The sequence below is a fragment of the Penicillium oxalicum genome, chromosome I (genome assembly GCF_001723175.1).
Source record: "Penicillium oxalicum strain HP7-1 chromosome I, whole genome shotgun sequence".
Taxonomy (NCBI): Eukaryota; Fungi; Ascomycota; class Eurotiomycetes; order Eurotiales; family Aspergillaceae; genus Penicillium; species Penicillium oxalicum.
This window is the reverse complement of record NC_064650.1, coordinates 5,623,886-5,643,971: the sequence shown is the minus strand read 5'-3', so window position 1 is coordinate 5,643,971 and position 20,086 is coordinate 5,623,886. Positions and strand designations below refer to the sequence as shown.

At 51.7% G+C, this 20,086-nt stretch overlaps 5 protein-coding genes and 1 non-coding gene across 6 annotated transcripts; 5 read left to right on the top strand and 1 right to left on the bottom strand.

Annotated features, from left to right (window-relative positions):
- Positions 1–2,238: 2,238 nt before the first annotated feature.
- POX_a01860 (uncharacterized protein) lies at positions 2,239–3,251 on the bottom strand (the record flags this gene model as incomplete). Its single annotated transcript, XM_050110784.1, has 2 exons — positions 2,239–2,594; positions 2,930–3,251. The coding sequence occupies 2 exons, from the start codon at positions 3,249–3,251 to the stop codon at positions 2,239–2,241; spliced, it is 678 nt and encodes a 225-aa protein (XP_049974552.1).
- Positions 3,252–4,665: 1,414 nt separating this feature from the next.
- Positions 4,666–6,074, top strand: POX_a01859 (uncharacterized protein; the record flags this gene model as incomplete). Its single annotated transcript, XM_050110783.1, has 2 exons — positions 4,666–4,948; positions 5,632–6,074. The coding sequence occupies 2 exons, from the start codon at positions 4,666–4,668 to the stop codon at positions 6,072–6,074; spliced, it is 726 nt and encodes a 241-aa protein (XP_049974551.1).
- Positions 6,075–7,277: 1,203 nt separating this feature from the next.
- On the top strand, positions 7,278–7,349 carry POX_tR025. Its single transcript has one exon. It is a non-coding gene; the product is annotated as a tRNA-Arg (tRNA).
- A 2,469-nt stretch (positions 7,350–9,818) lies between these two features.
- On the top strand, positions 9,819–11,747 carry POX_a01858 (uncharacterized protein; the record flags this gene model as incomplete). The annotated part of the gene is made up of 3 exons (XM_050110782.1): positions 9,819–9,916; positions 10,075–10,418; positions 10,546–11,747. 3 exons carry the CDS (start codon positions 9,819–9,821, stop codon positions 11,745–11,747), a joined length of 1,644 nt encoding a protein of 547 aa, XP_049974550.1.
- Positions 11,748–14,473: 2,726 nt separating this feature from the next.
- POX_a01857 (Acetoacetyl-CoA synthetase) lies at positions 14,474–16,901 on the top strand (the record flags this gene model as incomplete). The annotated part of the gene is made up of 5 exons (XM_050110781.1): positions 14,474–14,587; positions 14,677–15,689; positions 15,761–16,218; positions 16,308–16,648; positions 16,746–16,901. 5 exons carry the CDS (start codon positions 14,474–14,476, stop codon positions 16,899–16,901), a joined length of 2,082 nt encoding a protein of 693 aa, XP_049974549.1.
- A 1,124-nt stretch (positions 16,902–18,025) lies between these two features.
- On the top strand, positions 18,026–19,819 carry POX_a01856 (Glutamate decarboxylase 4; the record flags this gene model as incomplete). Its single annotated transcript, XM_050110780.1, has 4 exons — positions 18,026–18,264; positions 18,361–18,388; positions 18,478–19,643; positions 19,705–19,819. 4 exons carry the CDS (start codon positions 18,026–18,028, stop codon positions 19,817–19,819), a joined length of 1,548 nt encoding a protein of 515 aa, XP_049974548.1.
- Positions 19,820–20,086: the final 267 nt, after the last annotated feature.

The window sequence follows — 20,086 nt, the reverse complement described above, 5'->3', positions numbered from 1 at the left end:
TACGTCGAATATCTAGGTATTACATCATTCTATCATTCACCTATTCACCTCCCATATAGTCCCCGGCTACCTAATCAGATCAGATCAACTTTTCAATCCTTCCACGTTAACTCGGCATATATACATATATACATACATACCACTCCTAATAAATAATACACACCACAGAGTACATAGATTGCCAATGCAATGCATGATCCGGTCCTACCGTTTTCCCCCGTTCCTCAATCCCTTTCATATTCCTTCTCTCGTAAAAATACTGTAGACTGCCGGTCTCTTCCACCACTTCCCCACATCAATCCGGCGATCTGCGGATCTTCAGGAACTTCCCCCCCCCCCCCCCCCCCCTTCCCGCCCGCCGTTGTCCCGTGGCGTTGGAAGATATTGAAAAGGGGTGGGGGTTGAGGGGTTGTATTACGATGGATTAGTGTTCTTGATCCTTGGTGTCACTATCGTTTTGTAAGATAGCTACCTAACTAATTGGAGGGGAGGGGGTGTTTTCCTAAGATAGAGTTATTTTTGAAAATTAATATTCATCCTTATCAACATGACAGTTGAATAAAATAATATAGTATGTACCAGGTAAGTAACACTGTATTTGATATCTTGTATCTTCCCGGAAAATGTAAATCATGGTCTTTTTTTTAAAAAAAAAGAAAACCTGTACTATTTTAACAGTACTACGTAGAGACAAGGCAGTTGGGATGGGGACTTTTATCCCTATTGGTGCTAGTGTGAGGGAAAAGAATCGATCTCTCTGCTTCTAGGATACGAACCTTCCATTGTAATCATCGAGAGGGTTGTTGAAAGATGAAGGACTGTGTAGGCTGTGGACGATGGGGTGGCTTAGTACGTGTAATCGGGATTGATTATTTGTTTTTTTTTTTTTGAAAAAGAATTCCAAGGTTTAAAATTCTTCAATCATCCAAGACTCGAATGGTCGAATGGTAAAATTTGATACAAAATGGGAGAGAAAAAAAAATGGAGGATCAGTATAAAGAAAATATAAATCCATAATCCAAAAAAATTTTTAAGAATGACGGGATCCTCGATGTAAGATGCGAGATGCAAAGGTAAAGAGGATGAAACAATAGAGAATGGAGATGTATATCCTTCCGATTGGATTCGGCAAGTGGAGAAAGGGGACATTTGATCACTGATCAGATGACCTTTGATCCTTCCCCGTAGAGTTCCAACGGCGAGATATATCCTGTTACGGTAGATAGGTACAGCCACTGCGTATTCTCCACCAATTGACCAATTTGCTATCCTTGGGTTGAAGAGCAGGTTCCTGAGAAATTTCCATAGTGGTTGAGTATTTCTTATCTGTCGATGATTGTACCGCGCACCGTGCAGGGTCTCCCTCTCTCCCTCTCTCTCTCTTTCGATGAATCTCTCGATTGATCTTCCCTCTACACGGATCACAAAGAAAAATTGCATATCATCTGTTCATTATCTCATTCTGAACTTTTCATCTCATCTATCAAAGGGTGGAAAAGAGAAAACAAGAAGAAAAAAAGACAACAGGTCTAGATCCGGGGATTGGTCATCGCCATCCCCAGCGGGACTCGTGATGAATCTCCTATCGGGTGGGATGCTCTGCCCCCCCTGTCGAAAGGGTCAAAAACGCCAAAATAACGGGTATACGCTCAAATGCAGAAATCAAAGAAGAGGTCAAGGGTTCAGAAAGAGCACAGCCGAGTTTTGGAGAGATCAAGCTCTCATTTCCAGGCTGAGTCGTGAAAGGGGTAGGGAGAAGGGGGAAGATGAAGAAGAAACCAGGCGAATTAAAAAAAACCACATCTGGCGCCAGCCATGATCGTGTGGTTCATCGGGCCTGGGAGATGGAGAGACCCAGAATCGTGGTCGTCGGGGATGCGTTGTAGATCGTTACAGACGGAGACGGATGTGAGTGCGCCCCCGGCCTTTCAGATCAGACCGCTCCAAGATCCCATAGATCCTAGATCGGAGGGAGGGAGAAAAAAAAAAGGTCTAGTCAACACGACAAGGCGGACGAGGAGACGCATACGGCGACATCGAGTCGCCTCAGAATAGATGGTGCGGTGGTATTAGAAAGGCAGGAAGAGAGATAAGACGGGGTTGTCCTCATCTGCCCACGTCGAGGCCGCCGAAGCGGAAGAGGAAGATCCAGGTCCGCATCGGGCCACGATGAGGCAAGGACATTGGAGGAAAAAGGAGGGGAAGGCATAAGAAGTCCGGGCCGGCAGAAGGAGGCGTCTAGGCGCAAACCTGCACGGCGATCAAGGCCCGTGTCAGATCCTCTGGAGAAAAGGGCAGTCCCTTGGATTTCCCACGAGGGGAGATGGGGTAGGGAGAGGCGGCGGGGGACATGGCCCGGACGATGGGTGACGTGTACCGAATGGACTCCTTCAGCAAGGCGATCGGGTCATCCGACGGGTCAGCAAAGTGCACGGGATGATCATCGGGCAGGAGCGTCATCAAGGAGCCCGAGTAGCTTTCCGAGTTGGAATTGACGGCGGTGGAGGACTGTGAGCCGACGGTGGGGCGGGACAAGTCCAGCGAGGCGAGCATCACGTCGGGACCGGATGCGTCGGCGTCGGCGTCGGTCAAACCTGAGGCATCCAGGGTCAGCCCAAAAGAAAGAAAAATCCTTATGCTCGGGTAAATCGGCGAGAAATCAACCACTGTCGGTTGGGCAAAACCAGACCAGGCACACCGAACAAGACAGGACAGAGAGACAGATACAGCCACGAAAGGACATTGTCCAGATGTCCTTGATTCCAGGTAGAGATTACCCGGGTGGTCATGACTGACATTCATTCCCCCGTTGGGTCGGGGGGGGCTGATTCATGTGCACCGTTGATCTTCTCCTTGGCGGCGGGCGGCCGTGCTGGTGGTGGTGGTAGAGGAAGAGAGGTGTGCAGGAGAAATTATTTTTAGTACATACCTGGGTCGATCGGCACGTCGGGAGAAAGGTCATACTCGTCGCTGTCGAGCGGATCCAGAGGGCCGAGAGAGTCATTTGGTGGCAGGTCGTAGGTGGCGCACGGAGACAGCGACAGATCTGACGGTCTGGGACGATCGGCCATGGCGCCGTCAAATGACCAGGCCGCCAGGCGTCTTTGATGTTCCTTGTCGAAGGGACCCTTGAATTTGGAGGGAGGAATTTCTCCCCGACGATAATATTCGACTTTCGGTCGGCCGTGCTTCTCGGTCTTGCCGGCGGAGGGACGGCGAAAGACCCGTTTGACTCGATCACGAAAAGACATGGTGTGTGCGTGGTTGTGCCTCCACGGAATTCCCCAAGTCGAAATACTCTTCGTACGGGTTCGAACGGCAGATGGGAGGTGATCAAGGCACGGACAGTGTCGTTTGGATATAGATGCAGCCACACCACCAGAACTCCCCCCAAAAAAGAATATTCACCAACTTCTCAACCAAATATCCCTTTCACAGTGGCAGACCGATCCCACGTTGGGAAGGCACGCAGAGGGTGTGCAAGCACGAAGAACCGAGAGAACGATGCGAACAAGATTGAATCATTTCATGGAGAGAGTAGAGAGGAGATGGGTCGAAGAGGAGAGGTGGAATCTGGCAAAGGGAAGATTGTGTAGCGAAAATAAGAAACACTCAAAAGAAGCGCGGTGGAAGGAAAGGGAGGATCTGGTGTGGATTATAGGCAATACGACCAGTATGGGGAACCCCGATGAGGGAATTCCGGAGTTGACGGGGGGGGGGGCCATACGGAGTTGGAATGGAACCGGTGGATGCAACGGCGATAAGACCCCCAAAGGTCAGGATGGTCCACGCCAGGATAATCATTACATCCTCCATCAGGCAGGAGGGCCACCTGCGAAGACTCTTAGCCAAGTCGGACCACACCTGCGGACCGGGAGGACCGTCCATTGGCATGATGAGAGTCGACAAATGCATACGGTGCCCATGGACGACTACTCTATAGTCTGTACCCTACTATACACGTTCGATCTCCAGTGACGGGAGATGGTTTTCCAGAAGAGGTTACCAGTCTACCAAAACTACCGCATACCGATGATTTCCGAGCGATTCCCTTTAAAGTGTCATCTCCCATGAACCAAGACTTCTGGTGAGAATCATTGTACATGGACTACATGCTCATACTGTAAACAATACTCATCGAAGATAACGATTTATGATTCAGTGCGCTGCAATGCCGGACGTGTGTGGGGAAGGCCCTCTTCTCCCACGATGGGCCTTCGGTGAAGGCGATGGGGAATGCCAGTCCGACCATCGTCAGTAAGTCGGTCGTCCGGACTCTTCAATACGAGTCGTGAGTACCGTCACGTTTAGTGAGGTAACTTGACTGGTTTCGGGGGCGTACCCTTCCACGATCCACACACACGCTCTCTCTCTCTGGTGTCCCTGCGAAAAACCACATCCAAAAAAAATATTACGGCACCAGATTTTGCCTCCCAAATTCACACTGGACTACCATGATGATTGCCGCAGGGCCACTGTGGAATAGATATGACACGATCAAATGACTTTTTCTTTTTGGCGGTCCGCCCGATTGCCGGGGGGGCCCATGGGCGCACTAATGCGGGCAAGAATCGGGGCCACTGGCTTTCGGTTAAGACGGCGTCGCTGGACCGGAGAAATTGGGGAGGTCTTTTTGGCAGGTTTTTGATTTTTTGAAATTTTTCAATGGCAAAGTCTCTTATCAACTGGTCAGAATTGCACATTCCACGATTCCTCGATTCCACGGTTCATCGCGACACCACTTTGGTCCCGGAGGTTTCCAACGCGCGCAGTAACGGTCTGGCCCCCCCCCCAGACCATTTCCGTTGCCTCGTGGCCGGAATTGGATCGCGCAGGGTCGCAATCCACTTGCATCGTGCGTTGAGCCTTGATGATGATCATGATTTCCGTCAGGGATACTTGTTCGTGCTCTGGCTGTGTACTGTAGGTGACTTGGTCGTTACGGAGAGTAAGTGGATTAGTGAGACTCTAGTCCATGGGCTAGTGGCTCCCCGGTTTTCGCTGCATACAGTACGTGCTGGAAACTGGGACAGAGGGCCTCGATGACTACAGTAGGACAGTACGTGGATACCATCAATACCAACACGGCACTGGGTGTTGTATAGGCTCAATTGACTTTCCATTTTGATTTTTCTGGTTCAATGGAATGCTTGGATATCAGGAGTTCCGACGGCGCTTCAAATTCTGATCGTTCAAGGTTGACGATCGAGCCAGCCACGGGGGGGTGGCCCAGACCGCGTGCCTGGTGTATATTCCCCCACGACCAAGAGTCCCTCTTGGAAGGTCGGGGTTGGAAACGAGGAGATGGGTCGACGCTCGCGGAATCAACGAGCGAAAGGCTCAAGGCCAATTAGACTTTGTGACCTTGATCGCGGCAATGGCGGATCGATTTCCAGGGAAGAGGCTCGAGGCCAACAGGACTTGGATTCATGGCCCTGAAAGATCAACCGGTCCTGGGGGGCTCGGGAGCAGAGTGGCAAACTCTCTCTCTCCCTCTTTTCCCTCTCTCTGTCAACTCGAACCGCCTGGACCTTGCCTCGCATGATTCTGGAACAACACAAGAAGTTCCCTGGGGGGCGTTACGACGGCATGCCGCGTAGCCGTAACCGCGACCGCAACCGGAGGGTGAAGGAGGGTTTGCAGCAGGCATGCAGCAGGCCTGCAGCAACAGACTCTACCCTTCTCTACGGCGTCAAAGCAGACAGGGCCCCCCTTCTCCAATGATGAGTGCTCCTACGACTGGTGTTTTTGGTCCCTATGACAAACCCACACGCGACACCCGTGACCAGTTGACCACCGAGCACACGCAGGATGATCACGGACAAGGGTCCAGGATCGGTCCGGCCGGACCAGTCGTGTCCAACTTGTTGCCTGCGCTGGGCGATAGTACTGTAGTACCCTTGACATGGTCTAGCTGGATGGGCAAGACAGCCTCACGGTTGCATCATTTTGCACGATTTGCATCCCACCGACGCGGATCTACCGAGCGTCGGGCGAAAGAGCGAAAGAGAGAGTCGGAGGAGGTCCAGATTTTGACGAGTCAAAATACCCCTGGCAGGGTACAGGCATGCTGACCTCATAGCTGCCAGAACTCTCAGGCACCACGAGCATGACTTGCACCGTGCAATCAAGGAGAGCCTATGGCGTATAGCGTATAAGGTATTACTATGAAATCTGGGCAACAGATTCTAGAACTCTCGACACGAGGGAAATCACTGGATCCATGATCAAGAATCCATCACCAAGTGTGTGTCCACGATTCCATATGACGATGGATATTGGTGGGGGAGGGGTAAGACTGAGAGGGTGCACATCAGCTCCCCACCGACCATTTGAGCACCGTCGTCAACACGATCCCAGCTGGAGCCGCACTCCTCCATATCCATGAGGGGGGGGGGGACAAATAATGACTTGGCCTGTGGTAAGAAAAGACGAGAAAGCAGGACATGACGCGGCTGCGTGCAGATTGGATCAAAATGCACGCGGGAGGAACGGCAACGAGAACAAACCGGAGAGAAAAAGCGGGGGGAGCGCAACGATAACGAGCAAGAGATGGAAACAAACGAATGGATCCATTGGATAGGAGTAATTTGCATTTGCCCGAGACTCCCAAGATTAGTGCCACACAATGCCGTCCTTTCAGTGGGGGGCGTGTGTCGTCGTTTTGTTCCTCTTCTTTTCTCTCCTCGGATTTTCGGCACGGCACAGTTGCCCCGTTATGTAATGGAATGGATGCCGATGCAGTCAGCGTTCAATCAGAGGACACCACCGCAGGTCCCGTCCCGCCTGGTCGCGATCATGGCGCGTGGCGGGCGTGGGAGGACCGCCCAGGGGGACGAGAGGAGTGGTCTTGTGCACAGGGGACGGTCCGGCTCAACTCCTGTACGTACGGTCACTGAAGACAAACTTGGGTGATTTCAGTACGCGCCTCGTTCGACTCCTGTAATGTCAAATTATGTAAACTGTCAGGCCGACCGGAATCCATCAGGATTCGAGGGAATCGATTCGGTCGTTCAATGGCCAGAGGGATTGACGGTGAGGCGTAATGCGCGGTGGACGGTTGCGGGATTTATGCCCCCGGCTGAGCCAGGTCAGTCTTGACCAACTCCTTGACCGTGACAAGAACCCATGGTGCATTGCGCATCGGATCCGATCAGAATGACTTGCATAGAATAGAGAGTGTGCGGGATAATTTGAACCAATCAGCTGTCGTGCTGCCCATCTGCAGGTTGATTTGATTCATAAATTCGTATTCTCATCCCCTCTTTAACAAGCAAGGCCGGCTGGCCCAATGGCAAGGCGCTTGACTACGAATCAAGAGATTGCAGGTTCGACCCCTGCGTCGGTCAATCTTTTTGTCTCTTAAACTTTCTCCCACCTTGGCTTCTGGTTGACTACGTTTTTGGTTCTCGACTCGTGAGCCAGCTGTCAATCGTCCAATATATATTTTTGATCGCGTCCCGTCTGACAAGGTTTAATTCCATCCGCGTCACAACAGGTTCGCATCTACTCAGATCTCGGGCTTTTGTCTTCAGTTGAATCATCCTCGACCTAGCGAGGCATTTGCTTGTGTTATATTCAGCTTGGTGAGTGATCGTATTCTATTTCATCTGAAGAGTGCCCGTCCTCTCGTCACCCGGGTAGGTATGTATATATTTCAAGGCGCGGTCCCGACACCCGTTGCAGCAACCTTGATTTAAGAGGTGGATGCTGAGGCACCACCAGTCAGTCCTCAATAACCCGTATACCATGAAAATCAGTTGAGTGCTGGTAAGAATTGACTATCCAGGTACACCCACAGCGAGGGACCTGCCTCAATTCTAGTGACCTAGCATAACGTGCCCCAACCTCTCACGAGCAGAAAAAGGACGGGAGCGCTCAAACTATGAACCCCCCGCCTCACCTGGAGTTGAGATTAATCTCAGGTCCATCCAAGTACCTAGTAGGTACCTACCTCCCTGACGCACAAGATGCACACAACTGAGGCGCCCTTGACGGGAGACCAGAGGTATATCCAGTCTAGGTGGTTTAAAGGATGGTCATTATAGGGGGTTAATCCCATCGGTCATGTCTAGGGTTACAAACTCAACTCTAAACTTCATGACCCTATACAGGGGTATTCGGGACGCCATCGCATCCAATCTAAAGGACACCACATGAACGGAAGATGACTGCTCTTTCAAACATTTTCGAAAACAACCATCAGGATGAGATGCGGTGGTCCCTAGTCATCTTTCGAGTAGATTGGATGTACTTGAACTTCTTGAAAGTAAAGAGGCTCCAATGCACAGGCGGTAAGACCATGGAGCGTAATCACCAGCCTTACCAGTCTTGTTAGACTCAAGAGTAACCTCAACCAGTGAACTGGACCATGATAGGCTGGCCAAAGCATTAAAGTATGATACTCTCAATCATGAATCCAGTCTACACCTGTTCTCAAACCCCCCCGAGCACAGACAGTGTACCTGGAAATCTCCTAGCGTCCTGCACTGGTCAAGTTGTGACAGGGGTCCGGCAGCCCTATTTACCCGATCGGGCCTTAGGGCTGTTTAGATTCATGCAGCTTGACCTGTCGGTTGGAAACCAGGCACACGACACATCCTAGCCTCCTCATTCGACTTGAATGGTCACAGGGAGGACGAACGCGCCGCAGGTACCAGAGCTTGTGTGTTTCAAAGTTACACTGATAACAAGCAATTGTTGGAATGAACAGGTGATGCACGTCACCAAACCCCCAAGAAACTCCCCTGAAGAATCTCCATCCCTATCATCTCCAGCACAGAGCGCCAGAATACCCTCGCTTGTGGGGCGGAAATACTCGATCGCAATTGGATTGATGGGAGCAGGTTGAAAGTTTATACATTCGACCGGCGACGCCCTCATTTAATCTACGAGCGCCGTTTAGGATAGTGTTACTTTTTGGGAGATGGCTGAACCTGTACAGCCTATTCATCAACAATCTGTCCTTATCCATTCTCTTTTCTTTTTTTGTGTAGGCTGGAACGATCAACATGAATCTGATCGTAACGAGCATGCTGCAAGCGGCCGACGGAATGTGTGGTGGGTAAACGGCGCCGAGGCTGGCCCCATTAGCCAAACAAACAAATGAACCAAAAAAAAAGAGACCCAAAACAATAATGATCACATGCTGTACCACTTCTTCATGCTGCCATTGATAGACTCTCTGTAGAGCTCATCAAACTGCACAGGTTGACTGCATTCAAAAGTTGACCAGGATCCCCTGATAGAGAATAATTTCGAGTATAATTTCAAAAAAAAAGACATTCTCAGAAGAACCCATCTTCTCCGTGTGCACACGACGCAATCTATAACCACTGCCATCGCATTGGAAGAACCACGGATCCCCTCAAGTGAACCATTTCCAACATACCTCGTTACCGGATCGCCATCCCTTACTCCCACTCTCGGCGACCAGCACGTCCTGTGAGGTGAACGGTCGAGGGGAGGGGGGTGAGACTCTTTTGGCCCACTCCCGTCGGCACCTTCAATTCCCACACTCCTTCCAGGCTTCCATTGACCACACCCTTTTGACATCCCATCTCGATCTCTAGTACACTACTTAAGGTGAGTCGTCCATCATCCCATCGCCTATGCCTACGTCTACATCTCGTCGGTCTTTCCAGGTTTCTCCTCGTCTTCCTGGGACGACAGATCAGAGAGTCTCTTCCCGTCTCTGGTTCAGATTGCATTGCACTCTTGTCGTCATCGCGCCGTGACTTTTTTTCTGATCGCATCCCAACACAGAATCAACCCGCCCGACCTTTTATTTTTTCTTTTCCTTTGACATCGTTTCCATCATGGCCAAGAAGGGAGGAAAGAAGAAGAACAAGGGTGGTGCGAAGCCTGCTGCTGCCGCCGCGGTTGACAAGGTGGTCGACTCGGTCAAGGACGTCGTGTAAGTACCTTCGTTGAGCAGAGTCTCGCAAGGGAGAGGCACATGGTGACTGTGGTCGCGTGCCCTCTGGCAGTCTACCTGCCTGCCTGTCTGTCTGCCTGGTTGTGATTGTCTCGTTGCAATGGAGCGCTAACCTCATTTTTCTCTGTGTTGCGTAGAAAGCCCCAGGATGAAGTCGAGGAAGGCTCCGACGCCAATGTCGCCGACTCTGCAGTCGCCAGCAAGACCGAGGTGCCCGCGAATGAAGAAAAACTGGCCGAGACCTCCGCAGACAAGACCACTGCTCCTGTCGCGCCCGTGACCGAGACCAAGGAGACCGAAACGGTCGCAGACCAAGCTGCGCCAGCTGTCGAGAAGATCGAGGAGCCAGTGAGGCAAGAAGAAAAGGTCGAGGCACCCCTGGTGGGAGAAAGCGTTGCACACGAGGTTGAAGACAAGACCCAACCTCCTCAGCCAGAGGCCAGTGTGTCGCGCGACCTGGAGAACGGGGGTGATGACAAAGGTACGTGCCGAGGATTATTGCTCAAATCACAAAACGAGAGATCTGTCTGTCATTGCGGCCAGCAACCTGAAGGGAAAGAAGGAGAAAAAGAGATGACAATGTGCTCACATCACCCTTTTTTGATCAGTTGTTCTCCCCACATCGACCACCGCTACTTCCCCCATCGCCTCGGAGCCTTACCCTTCCACCTCCGAGGTCGCCGCCGAAGAGCCTACTATCTCAGCAGTTCCTGATACAGGGGTTGTCGCACCCACTTCCACACTCCCGGAGCGTCCCAAGACCACCGAGTCGGTCACAGCGGAGCGCAGTGAGCTCACTGCTTCGGCCGTCGAGCCCATTGCAACTACTGCCCCAGTCATCGCACCTATCGATGAACCTGCCGTGCCGGTGACCGAGACTGTTGCCTCGGTCAGCGAAGCCTCTGTGCCTATCGCCGCGGAGGAGTCCAAGTCCGTCCCAGAGTCTGCCGCACCTGTTTCTCAGACTATTGCGCCTGTCTCTGAACCCGTTGCACCCGTCACGGAGTCCATCCCACCTGCGAGCGAGACATCTGCACCCATCCCTGAACCCCTCGCGCCGGTGACCGAGACTCCTGCGCCCGTCTCTGAACCTGTTGCACCCGTAAGCAAGGCCGCTGAGCCTGTCGTTCAGTCCACAGCCGCGCCCACAGAGTTGACTACTTCCCCGGCCGCCCCTACTGAAAGCGATGCCATCCACGCCAAGCGTCCCTATGAAAAGCCCATCTTCTCCAATGACGAGGTCAAGCCGCACAAGATGGCCAAGACCGAGGACGACCAGCCGGTGCCTGCAACAAATGCCGCGACTCCGGCGCTGACAGGCGCCGACTCCAAATCGACTGCTGCCCAGGCGGTTTCCCAGCCCACTTCCACAAGCGCCACCAAGCCCACCGAAAACAAGGAGGTTGAAGGGCAGACCCCAGCAACTTCTGCTGCGACTCCCAAGGCTGCAGCTGCGGCCGCCGGGGCTCCTTTCCCTCCTCAGACTACCCAGTCATCTCCTCAGGCCGTCGCCGCCGCAGCTGCCGCTCTGAATAACTCCCGAACCGACAAGTCTGCCACGACAGGCCCTATCAATGTGGCGGGCACTGAGCCTAAGAAGCCCGAGCCGGCGGCTGTTCGGGGTGAGGAGCCCAAACCCCCGGTTGATCTGCCTGCGCAGACTGTCCCTGCGGAATCCACGGCCACTGAAACGTCAGTCCAGCCGGAGGCCGCCAAGACCCAAGAGTCTGAGCCTGAGCCTTCTGGTGATCAGCAAGCGGAGAAGAAGAAGGGAGGATTCTTCGCCAAACTCAAGCGCATGTTCAAGTGAACTCAGACCAAACAAGAAGCGAAAATAGGCGGTGCAGCCTCATTTTCTTTTTCTCGCCCTGAACTTTGTATATCGGGTTGAGAAAGGAGGCTGACACGCCCCAATCAAGATAATGTGCAAAGAGAAAAAAAAACTCGACTAAGTAATGGTGGGGGGGGAGGGAAGAGGCGGAAGGTGGTTGATTTGATGACAGAGAAATGTACGATTACAAAACGACCTCAACAAAGCTTTTGTATACTCATGTACACGTGAAATGAGTGAGAAGTTCTCCTGCCCAGACCCTTTCTGGTGTGATCAGGGACGTGCTTTTGTTCTTTCGATTTCGAAGATTTGGTGATCTCTCCCCCATGTTGCCCCCCCCCCCCCTTTTTTTTTTTTCTTCGACTCTTGTCCGTGGGAATCTCGTTGGCTTCTGTTTTTGTTTTTTTTTTATGAATGATACACCAGTGGAAATGCTACTCTTTAGTTTTTGAATTCACTTTTGACTCTTTTTGGTTTCAAAATCCCTATTTGATGGAAATTTATCTGTACTTTTGTCAACCCGAAAGAGACTTAAGCTGCCGGTGTCGCATGTATGCTTTTTTTTTTCTTTTTTCTTTTTTTTTTTCCAGCGTTCTAAAAAAAAGGTACTGCACTCTAAATTCGAAAAGGTTCCTTACAGACGATCCGCTGAATGACGATCCGCCTTCCCAACGAAGAGGTCCACCGATTAAGTACATGATCGTTTTCTGCACTTCTGAATAAACGTCCACTGCCCAGGTGGATGCATTTCTGGACTTTTGTCCACACCGCTAGTCCTCAGGTAGCAAAGTGCAGACAACTCGATGGATCCTGCCCAGGGCTTTTGCAAAGCTGACACCGACAGGGGGGTCCCATCAAACAAAAGCACCTATAGAGGATCCCCCGTCCTCTTACCTTTCATGCCTATGAAAGCCCAGTATGCACATACGGATGCAGTGGGATGTAGTTTCATGAGCTTTGTCATCCGGAGAGCAATGTCAACTCCGTTCAGGATGTGTAGATGGAGCAAGATCCACCTCCGGGTCCTCCGGTAGGTGCCAGTCACTGGTATGGATCAAACTACGGTAGGTAGACGAGACTATCGGTGAGAATAGAGACGGTGGAATATTCCTTTAGAAATGGCGGTGATGATTTTTTTTTTTGCAAAGCTCAGCTCGGGCTTGAATCCTTATAGTTTGGGACCATGGGTGGGTACCTAGCTATCTGAATAGTGAAAGGAAGAGGTGGCTGAGCGGAATTTTCTAGATCCAGGGTCCATGTGTATCCATTGCTGTTTTTGGAGTGAGAGCCCAGGGAGCTGGAAGCTTGTGAGCTTGGTGGGGGATAGTCTGATTGAACGGTTGACCAAATAGGTAGGTAGTTATTTGGTGCTGACTTGTCGTCGTTTTGTAGGGGTATATTCAACTATTTGATCGTTATCGAGCGAAAAGGGATTTGTTGCTTACTATAAACGGCCGGGGCTGAGGCCGAATTAGAATTTGATCAGGGTATCCAGTCGTGTTGCACATGCCCATCGCTTGGATGTACATGCTATACTCGTCACTCATCCATCGTTTTTCTTCTTCTTTCATCTATCATCTTCTTTTGATTTGGATGAATCTACTGCCATTAAAATCCTTTTTCTCAAAGAAATTTTGTATATTCATTGCACATATTAATGACTTCTGAGAGAACCTCACCCAGAGACGCCTAAGAGCACAGGAAATGGGTCTCTTCGCAGAGAAGACAGTCACAATAGCTTCAAAGTGTATGTTTCAATGGATACCTTCCACTTCAGCCTGAAATAAGGCTTCAGATGGAGAGAACTATTGTCTCACTATTGAGTTAAATAAAATGCCCGTGAAAACCTTGACACTGAAACCTCAATTTAGAATCCAAGCATCTCTGATACTGATCTTAGTACCGAGCACTAGGTGAGTCCCGCTCACCTACCTACTACCCAGCAGGTACTACCTACCAGGAAGCTTAATGAGTGTGGTCCATGGTACAAGAGTACAGAAAGTACCTACTCTCCAAATTACCCGGAATTTATAGTTCAAACACGCCAGTAGGGCCAAAGGCATCTAGACTCTGCGGAGTTCAAGCGGGTAGTTCTTCTTCCCGCAAAGCTCCCGAGGGGGAAAGCTCGAGCCGGCGGCTTCGAATGAAATACCGCAGCCTCAAGAGCTCTGTGATTTTGGATTTGCAGGACACGTTCCAAGAGATTTATGGGCATTGGCGCTGTTTTTAGCAGAAAATAGACATGAATTAAGGCTAGTGGTGGTGGTGGTGGCATAAAGGGCCCTCCGTTCTTGAGACTGGTAAGTTTGTAATCAAATCGTGCGGGACAAAGGGTTGATTGAATGAGGAAGCCAGAAAAGAACGACCACCATTCCATAAGCAAAGTATCCTGAGATGTGAGAGACCGCTTTGAATAACGTGTCTCATCTATTTCGAGGCATCACGTAGCCTCGCAATAGCCTCGGAGATGTCACCGATCGGATCCACTGCAATGCGGGGGTTGCCTTCCGCCCCCGCGGTGTCATGGAGAAGCTCCCTTGAGCTAAGCCACGTCGGCCCTCGGCTGCTGGCCATTCGAGTGCTTGTAGGATTCATATATGGGGGCTTGCGCTATCATCCTCACTGAAAAGTCTCGTCGCTCAAAAATTGAATCTCTGTCTTCATCGGTGTCTATCACATCATTGGCACTCAACATAGAGTTCACAATGGCGGCAGTTAATACTCTACCCCGGAAGCTCTGGGAGCATCCCAATCCTGAGTCGACGCAGATGGCTCAGTTCCAACAAGAGTTGGAAAGATCCACGGGCAAGAAATTCGAGGTGAATTGCCGTCCCAGTCTGGTTAAGCACAGACTCGATTCCATCTCGCCTTAGTAAATCCTTTGCGATAGCTAACTGCATCCGCCCAGTCTTTTCACGACATGTACCTCTATTCGATCCAACATCGGCCTGAATTCTGGGACTTCTGTTGGAAGTTCTTTCCCATCATCCACGAGGGTACCTATACACAAGTCGTCAACGAAGCCACGCGCATGGACCACGTACCAGCATGGTTCACCGGGATCAGGTTGAACTTTGCGGAAAACCTCCTTTTCTCCAGCCAGACCGGTGGTAAAACCGGCAAGGAAGATGGGAAAGTTGCCGTCACCGAAGTTCGGGAAGGAGATGCAAAGAATGCGGTTCACTTGACATGGGGTCAATTGAGGCAACGGACCGGTGCGCTCGTGCAAGCAATGAAAGCCAACGGCGTGAAGCGTGGGGATCGCATCGCTGTGTGCTCTTCAAATAGCATCGACACCCTCGTGGTTTTTCTGGCGACAACGGCACTGGGGGCGATCTTTTCATCCAGTTCAACGGATATGGGCGTGAAGGGTGTTCTGGACCGCTTGCTGCAGATCCAGCCACGATGGCTGTTCATGGACGACTTGGCCGTGTACAATGGCAAGAAGATTGATCTGCGTGACAAGATGAAGGACATTGCGCAAAGCATGGGCTCGGTGTCTGAATTTCGGGGAATTGTTTCCGTTCCACGATTTCACTCTCAACCTGCGGATATCGAAGCCGTGCCCCGCGCAGTGTCACTCTCCAATTTCCTGGCCAAAGCGGGTGGGAAGAATACTCTCGAGTTCGAGCGGGTCGGTTTCCGAGACCCTTTTCTGGTGGTGTACTCATCAGGCACGACGGGCCAGCCCAAATGCATTGTTCATTCTGTGGGAGGTGTGTTGTTGAATGGGTTCAAAGAGGGCGGCTTGCATTCCGAACTTGGTCCGGATTCCGTTGCTTTGCAATACACCACGACTGGATGGATCATGTACTTGTCTGCTGTTCAGACACTGACTTTTGGATCGCGTGTCGTCCTTTACGATGGGAGCCCCTTTGTTCCGGATGTCACTGCGCTTGTCAAACTGGCTGCCCAGGAAAGGTAAGTTGGCAATCTCCCCGCAGAAGCACTCATAACTAGTTGGGAAGTGTGTGGTTCTAATTGACAGCTAGGGTCACTCATCTCGGTATCTCTCCTCGATGGCTTGACGAGTTGCAGCGAGCGAAGATCCGCCCCCGTGAGATGGTCGATCTGAGCTCACTCCGCGTGGTGACCAGCACGGGCATGGTTCTGCGAGACGCACTCTTTGAATGGTTCTACGACGAGGGATTCCCGCAGCGGGCCCGCCTCAACAACATCTCCGGGGGTACCGATATTGCTGGCTCGTTTGGCACGAGCAATCCCATATCTCCCGTGTACGTTGGTGGTTGTGCGGGCGGAAGCCTGGGTGTGCCCGTGGAGGTCTTCGATTCAACGATCGAGGGAGGCGTAGGTGTCAAGGGTGTAGCCATTGAAGACGGAATCCCCGGTGAGCTCGTTGCTACGGGAGCGTTTCCAAACATGCCAACAATGTTCTGGGGTGACAAGGACGGCAAGAAATACTTCAATGCGTACTTTGCCCGGTTTGACAGTAAGTGGATCTTTTCGGACTGGCGGTTCACCTTTTTTTGGTGACCGATGAAGGACATGTAAAAGCGTGATGACTGATCGACATGATAGACGTTTGGACACACGGCGACTTCGTCTCTATCCATCCCGTCACCAAGCAGCTGGTCTTTCATGGCCGCGCCGATGGAGTTCTCAATCCTTCTGGCGTGCGGTTCGGCTCTGCTGAAATCTATCGCGTGATCGAAGGCCAGTTCAGTCAAGAAATTGCAGACTCGATCTGCGTGGGCCAGCGTCGACCGACAGACGCCGACGAGCGCGTCATACTCTTCTTATTGATGAAGCCCGGAGTGGCATTCACAGCCGATCTCGTCACCCGCGTCAGGACTGCAATTCGTACCGAGTTGAGCGCGCGCCATGTGCCGGCCTTTGTCTTTGAGACTCCGGAAATCCCAGTAAGTCGCCCCAGTCATTAAGCGAGTGAACTCTGCGACGGACTGCTCTGTTTGCAATCGTGCTCCATCAAGGCCAACATGCTGACTCGCGACACAGACCACGGTCAACCTGAAGAAGGTGGAACTCCCCGTCAAGCAAATCGTCTCGGGAAAACGCATTCAACCCTCGGGCACGCTGCTCAACCCGGGCAGTCTTGAATTCTACTACCAGTTCGCCGAGGTGGAAAAGTTGAACCGCGCGAGCAAATTGTGATGGATTAGACACAGATATAGAGAAGCTTAATATAGAAAGGGGCTCTGCATCAAACCACCTCTAGACCGATCGGAATTTGCAAGAGACAGTAGGCAATAGGCATTAGGCGACAGGTACAGCCAGTGTCTCGGAATGGTCCCATTCCAATCAAGGCAAACATCTTACCACCTTTCTGATGGAAGAGGACCACGCGTCGTGCCATACGCTTGTCTGACGTGGGACCCCTGTGCCTGCCCTGTCGTCAGTGGAGCGCGACCGCGGCTGCCCGTCCAGTGCCCAACGTCGTATGTGAATGAGGCTGCAGGCGAAGGGGAATAATCCGGATGCTTCGACCTCTCCTCGGCCAGTCACTGGCTGCAGGAGAGACGATGGACACCCACGCAGCTCCCGTGGAGGGCCGCCGACTAAAATTAGCTCCGGACCGATTCTTGGAATGTGCATGGACAGGATCCACTCCACTCCAACGTGCTTGAGTTCTTTTGAATGACCCTAGCACGGTGAACCGATCTTGACCAACAGTTGAAAGGGCGCAATTGGGCGATTGCATCATGCGAGTGTCCCAAAGTTCTGGTCACACATCTGAAAAAACTGACATCGGACTCTTGCGGGACTGGGAAGCTTAGGATGATCGCTTTGCCAAGCCTACCAAGCTTTGGCAATAGTGGAAGAGGGGGCCAGAATCAGCCGAGCGTCGGATCATGCCCAGAACCAGGCTGACCTTTTTCAGTTTTTTCAGCCATTGATCGAGGTCCGAATGTTTTGGATCAGGAAAGACTCACGGAAGCAATCGAAACCTTTGCCGGACTCAGGATAGATAACTTGACTGCAGTGCCAATGTGCTAAGACGTGTGCGGGTGTGTACTTTGTCCAATCCTTGCGGTGGGGTGTTTGTCTGGTTGGTGTTGGTTCCGTCCGCAGAGCAACGTCATGGAAGGTTTCCACCCCCGCACGTGTTGTGCTCGGCGGTTTCTCGTTCTCTCGTGGCAATTCGTTCAAAACAAAAAGAGCGCTTCTTGTTTTGCTCTCTTTCTGTTTATCTTCTCATCTCCCTCAAGCTTCTCTCCGGCCCCCCCAACCATCATCTTTGCCCCTCCTCGCAAAACCATACTTCTACTCTCTTAACCATGGTCCATCTTGCGCCCGTCAAGAACGATGACCAGGTCTTTGACCCTCAGTCTCGCGTAGTCGATTCCCTCCCCGCACCTCAACCAGACGAGAATGACTTCTACACCAATGTTTACGGCAGCCACTTCGCGGTTGACCACCTACCTCAACATGAGATGCCAGAACGTGAAATGCCCCGTCAGGTGGCTGCTCGTATGATCAAGGACGAGCTGAGCCTGGACGGAAACCCCAAGCTCAAGTAAGTTGATTGGGGAAAACCCAAACTGAGGGAGAGGGGAAAGCGCCAGGTGGGCGATTGAAAGAATGCGAGCTGGAAGCTGACTCTGTTCTGTAGCCTCGCCAGTTTCTGTACAACATACATGGTACGAGTGATGTCTGCGGTTCCAATGCATATGGAAAAAATGTACAGTGATAAAGGCTTGTTACTAATATACCAGTTTTTGATATGTAGGAAGACGAGATTGAACAAATCATGACCGACTCGTTCAGCAAGAACTTCATTGACTACGAAGAATACCCGCACTCGGCTGAAATTCAAAATCGATGCATCAACATGATCGCCCGTCTCTTCAATTGCCCCACCAACGTTCGCGATGAGAACGCCATGGGCACCTCTACCGTTGGTTCCTCGGAGGCAATCATGCTCGGCACCTTGGCCATGAAAAGACGCTGGCAAAACAAGCGCAAGGCCGAGGGCAAGGACTACTCGCGACCCAACATCATCATGAACAGTGCGGTTCAGGTGTGCTGGGAGAAAGCCGCCCGGTACTTTGAGGTTGAGGAGCGGTACGTCTACTGTACCGAGGAGCGCTATGTCATGGATCCCAAGCAGGCCGTTGATCTTGTGGACGAGAACACCATCGGTATCTGTGCGATCATCGGTACCACCTATACTGGTGAGTATGAGGATGTCAAGGCCATGAATGACCTCCTCGTGGAGCGCGGCATTGACTGCCCGATTCACGTCGATGCGGCCAGCGGTGGCTTCGTTGCCCCATTCGTTGTGCCTGACATGGAATGGGACTTCCGCCTCGAGAAGGTGGTCTCTATCAACGTTTCTGGACACAAATATGGTCTCGTCTACCCCGGTGTGGGTTGGGTGATCTGGCGATCCCCCGAGTTCCTTCCTCAGGAGCTCGTGTTCAACATCAACTACCTGGGGGCTGACCAGGCCAGCTTTACCCTGAACTTCTCCAAGGGTGCTTCACAGGTGATTGGGCAATATTACCAGCTCATTCGTCTGGGCAAGCACGGCTACCGGTCAATCATGTCCAACCTCACCCGCATCGCTGACTACATGTCCGATCAATTGAAGGAGATGGGCATGGTTATCATGAGCAAGGGCCATGGAAATGGTCTGCCCCTGGTGGCATTCCGCTTGCCTCCCAAGCAGGAGCGTGTCTGGGACGAGTTTGCGCTGGCGCATCAGCTGCGGGAGCGTGGCTGGATCGTCCCCGCCTACACCATGGCACCCAACAGCAACCAGCTCAAGATGATGCGGATTGTCGTGCGGGAAGACTTTAGCATGACCCGATGCGACAGTCTCTTGGCCGATGTGAAGCTGGCTTTGCAGTCTCTCGAGGCGATGGATGCGTCCATGGCGGAAAGGTACAAGACGTAAGTATCGGCCCCGTTCCAAGTCAGAGGAAAATCCGCATCGTTAACCTCTCCGATCTAGACACGTGCGCAATCACCGTGAGCACCCACATCACAAGCAGCGCTCCCACGGAGCATACCAGAACGAGAAACACTCCCTCCAGGGCAAAGCTGGCAAGACGCACGGTGTCTGCTAAGTCAGCCACTCGGTCCGCCGTCCTTGGCCCAACTTGGGATGAGTGAGGTCATCCGCTATGAAGAAAAGCCATCACTCTAGTATTCCATGTCGGAACTGGCTTCCTCCCCTTGTACTGTCTGCGTTGTGATTTTTTTTGTTGGATATTTCCCCTCTCGGATGGCTTCCATGGCAAGTAATTATTACGCATATTTCCGTGAATTGAACTATCAACTACGCAAGTCAATAGTATCTCCGTACTATGTCCAGACCTGTGACGTCACGTCGA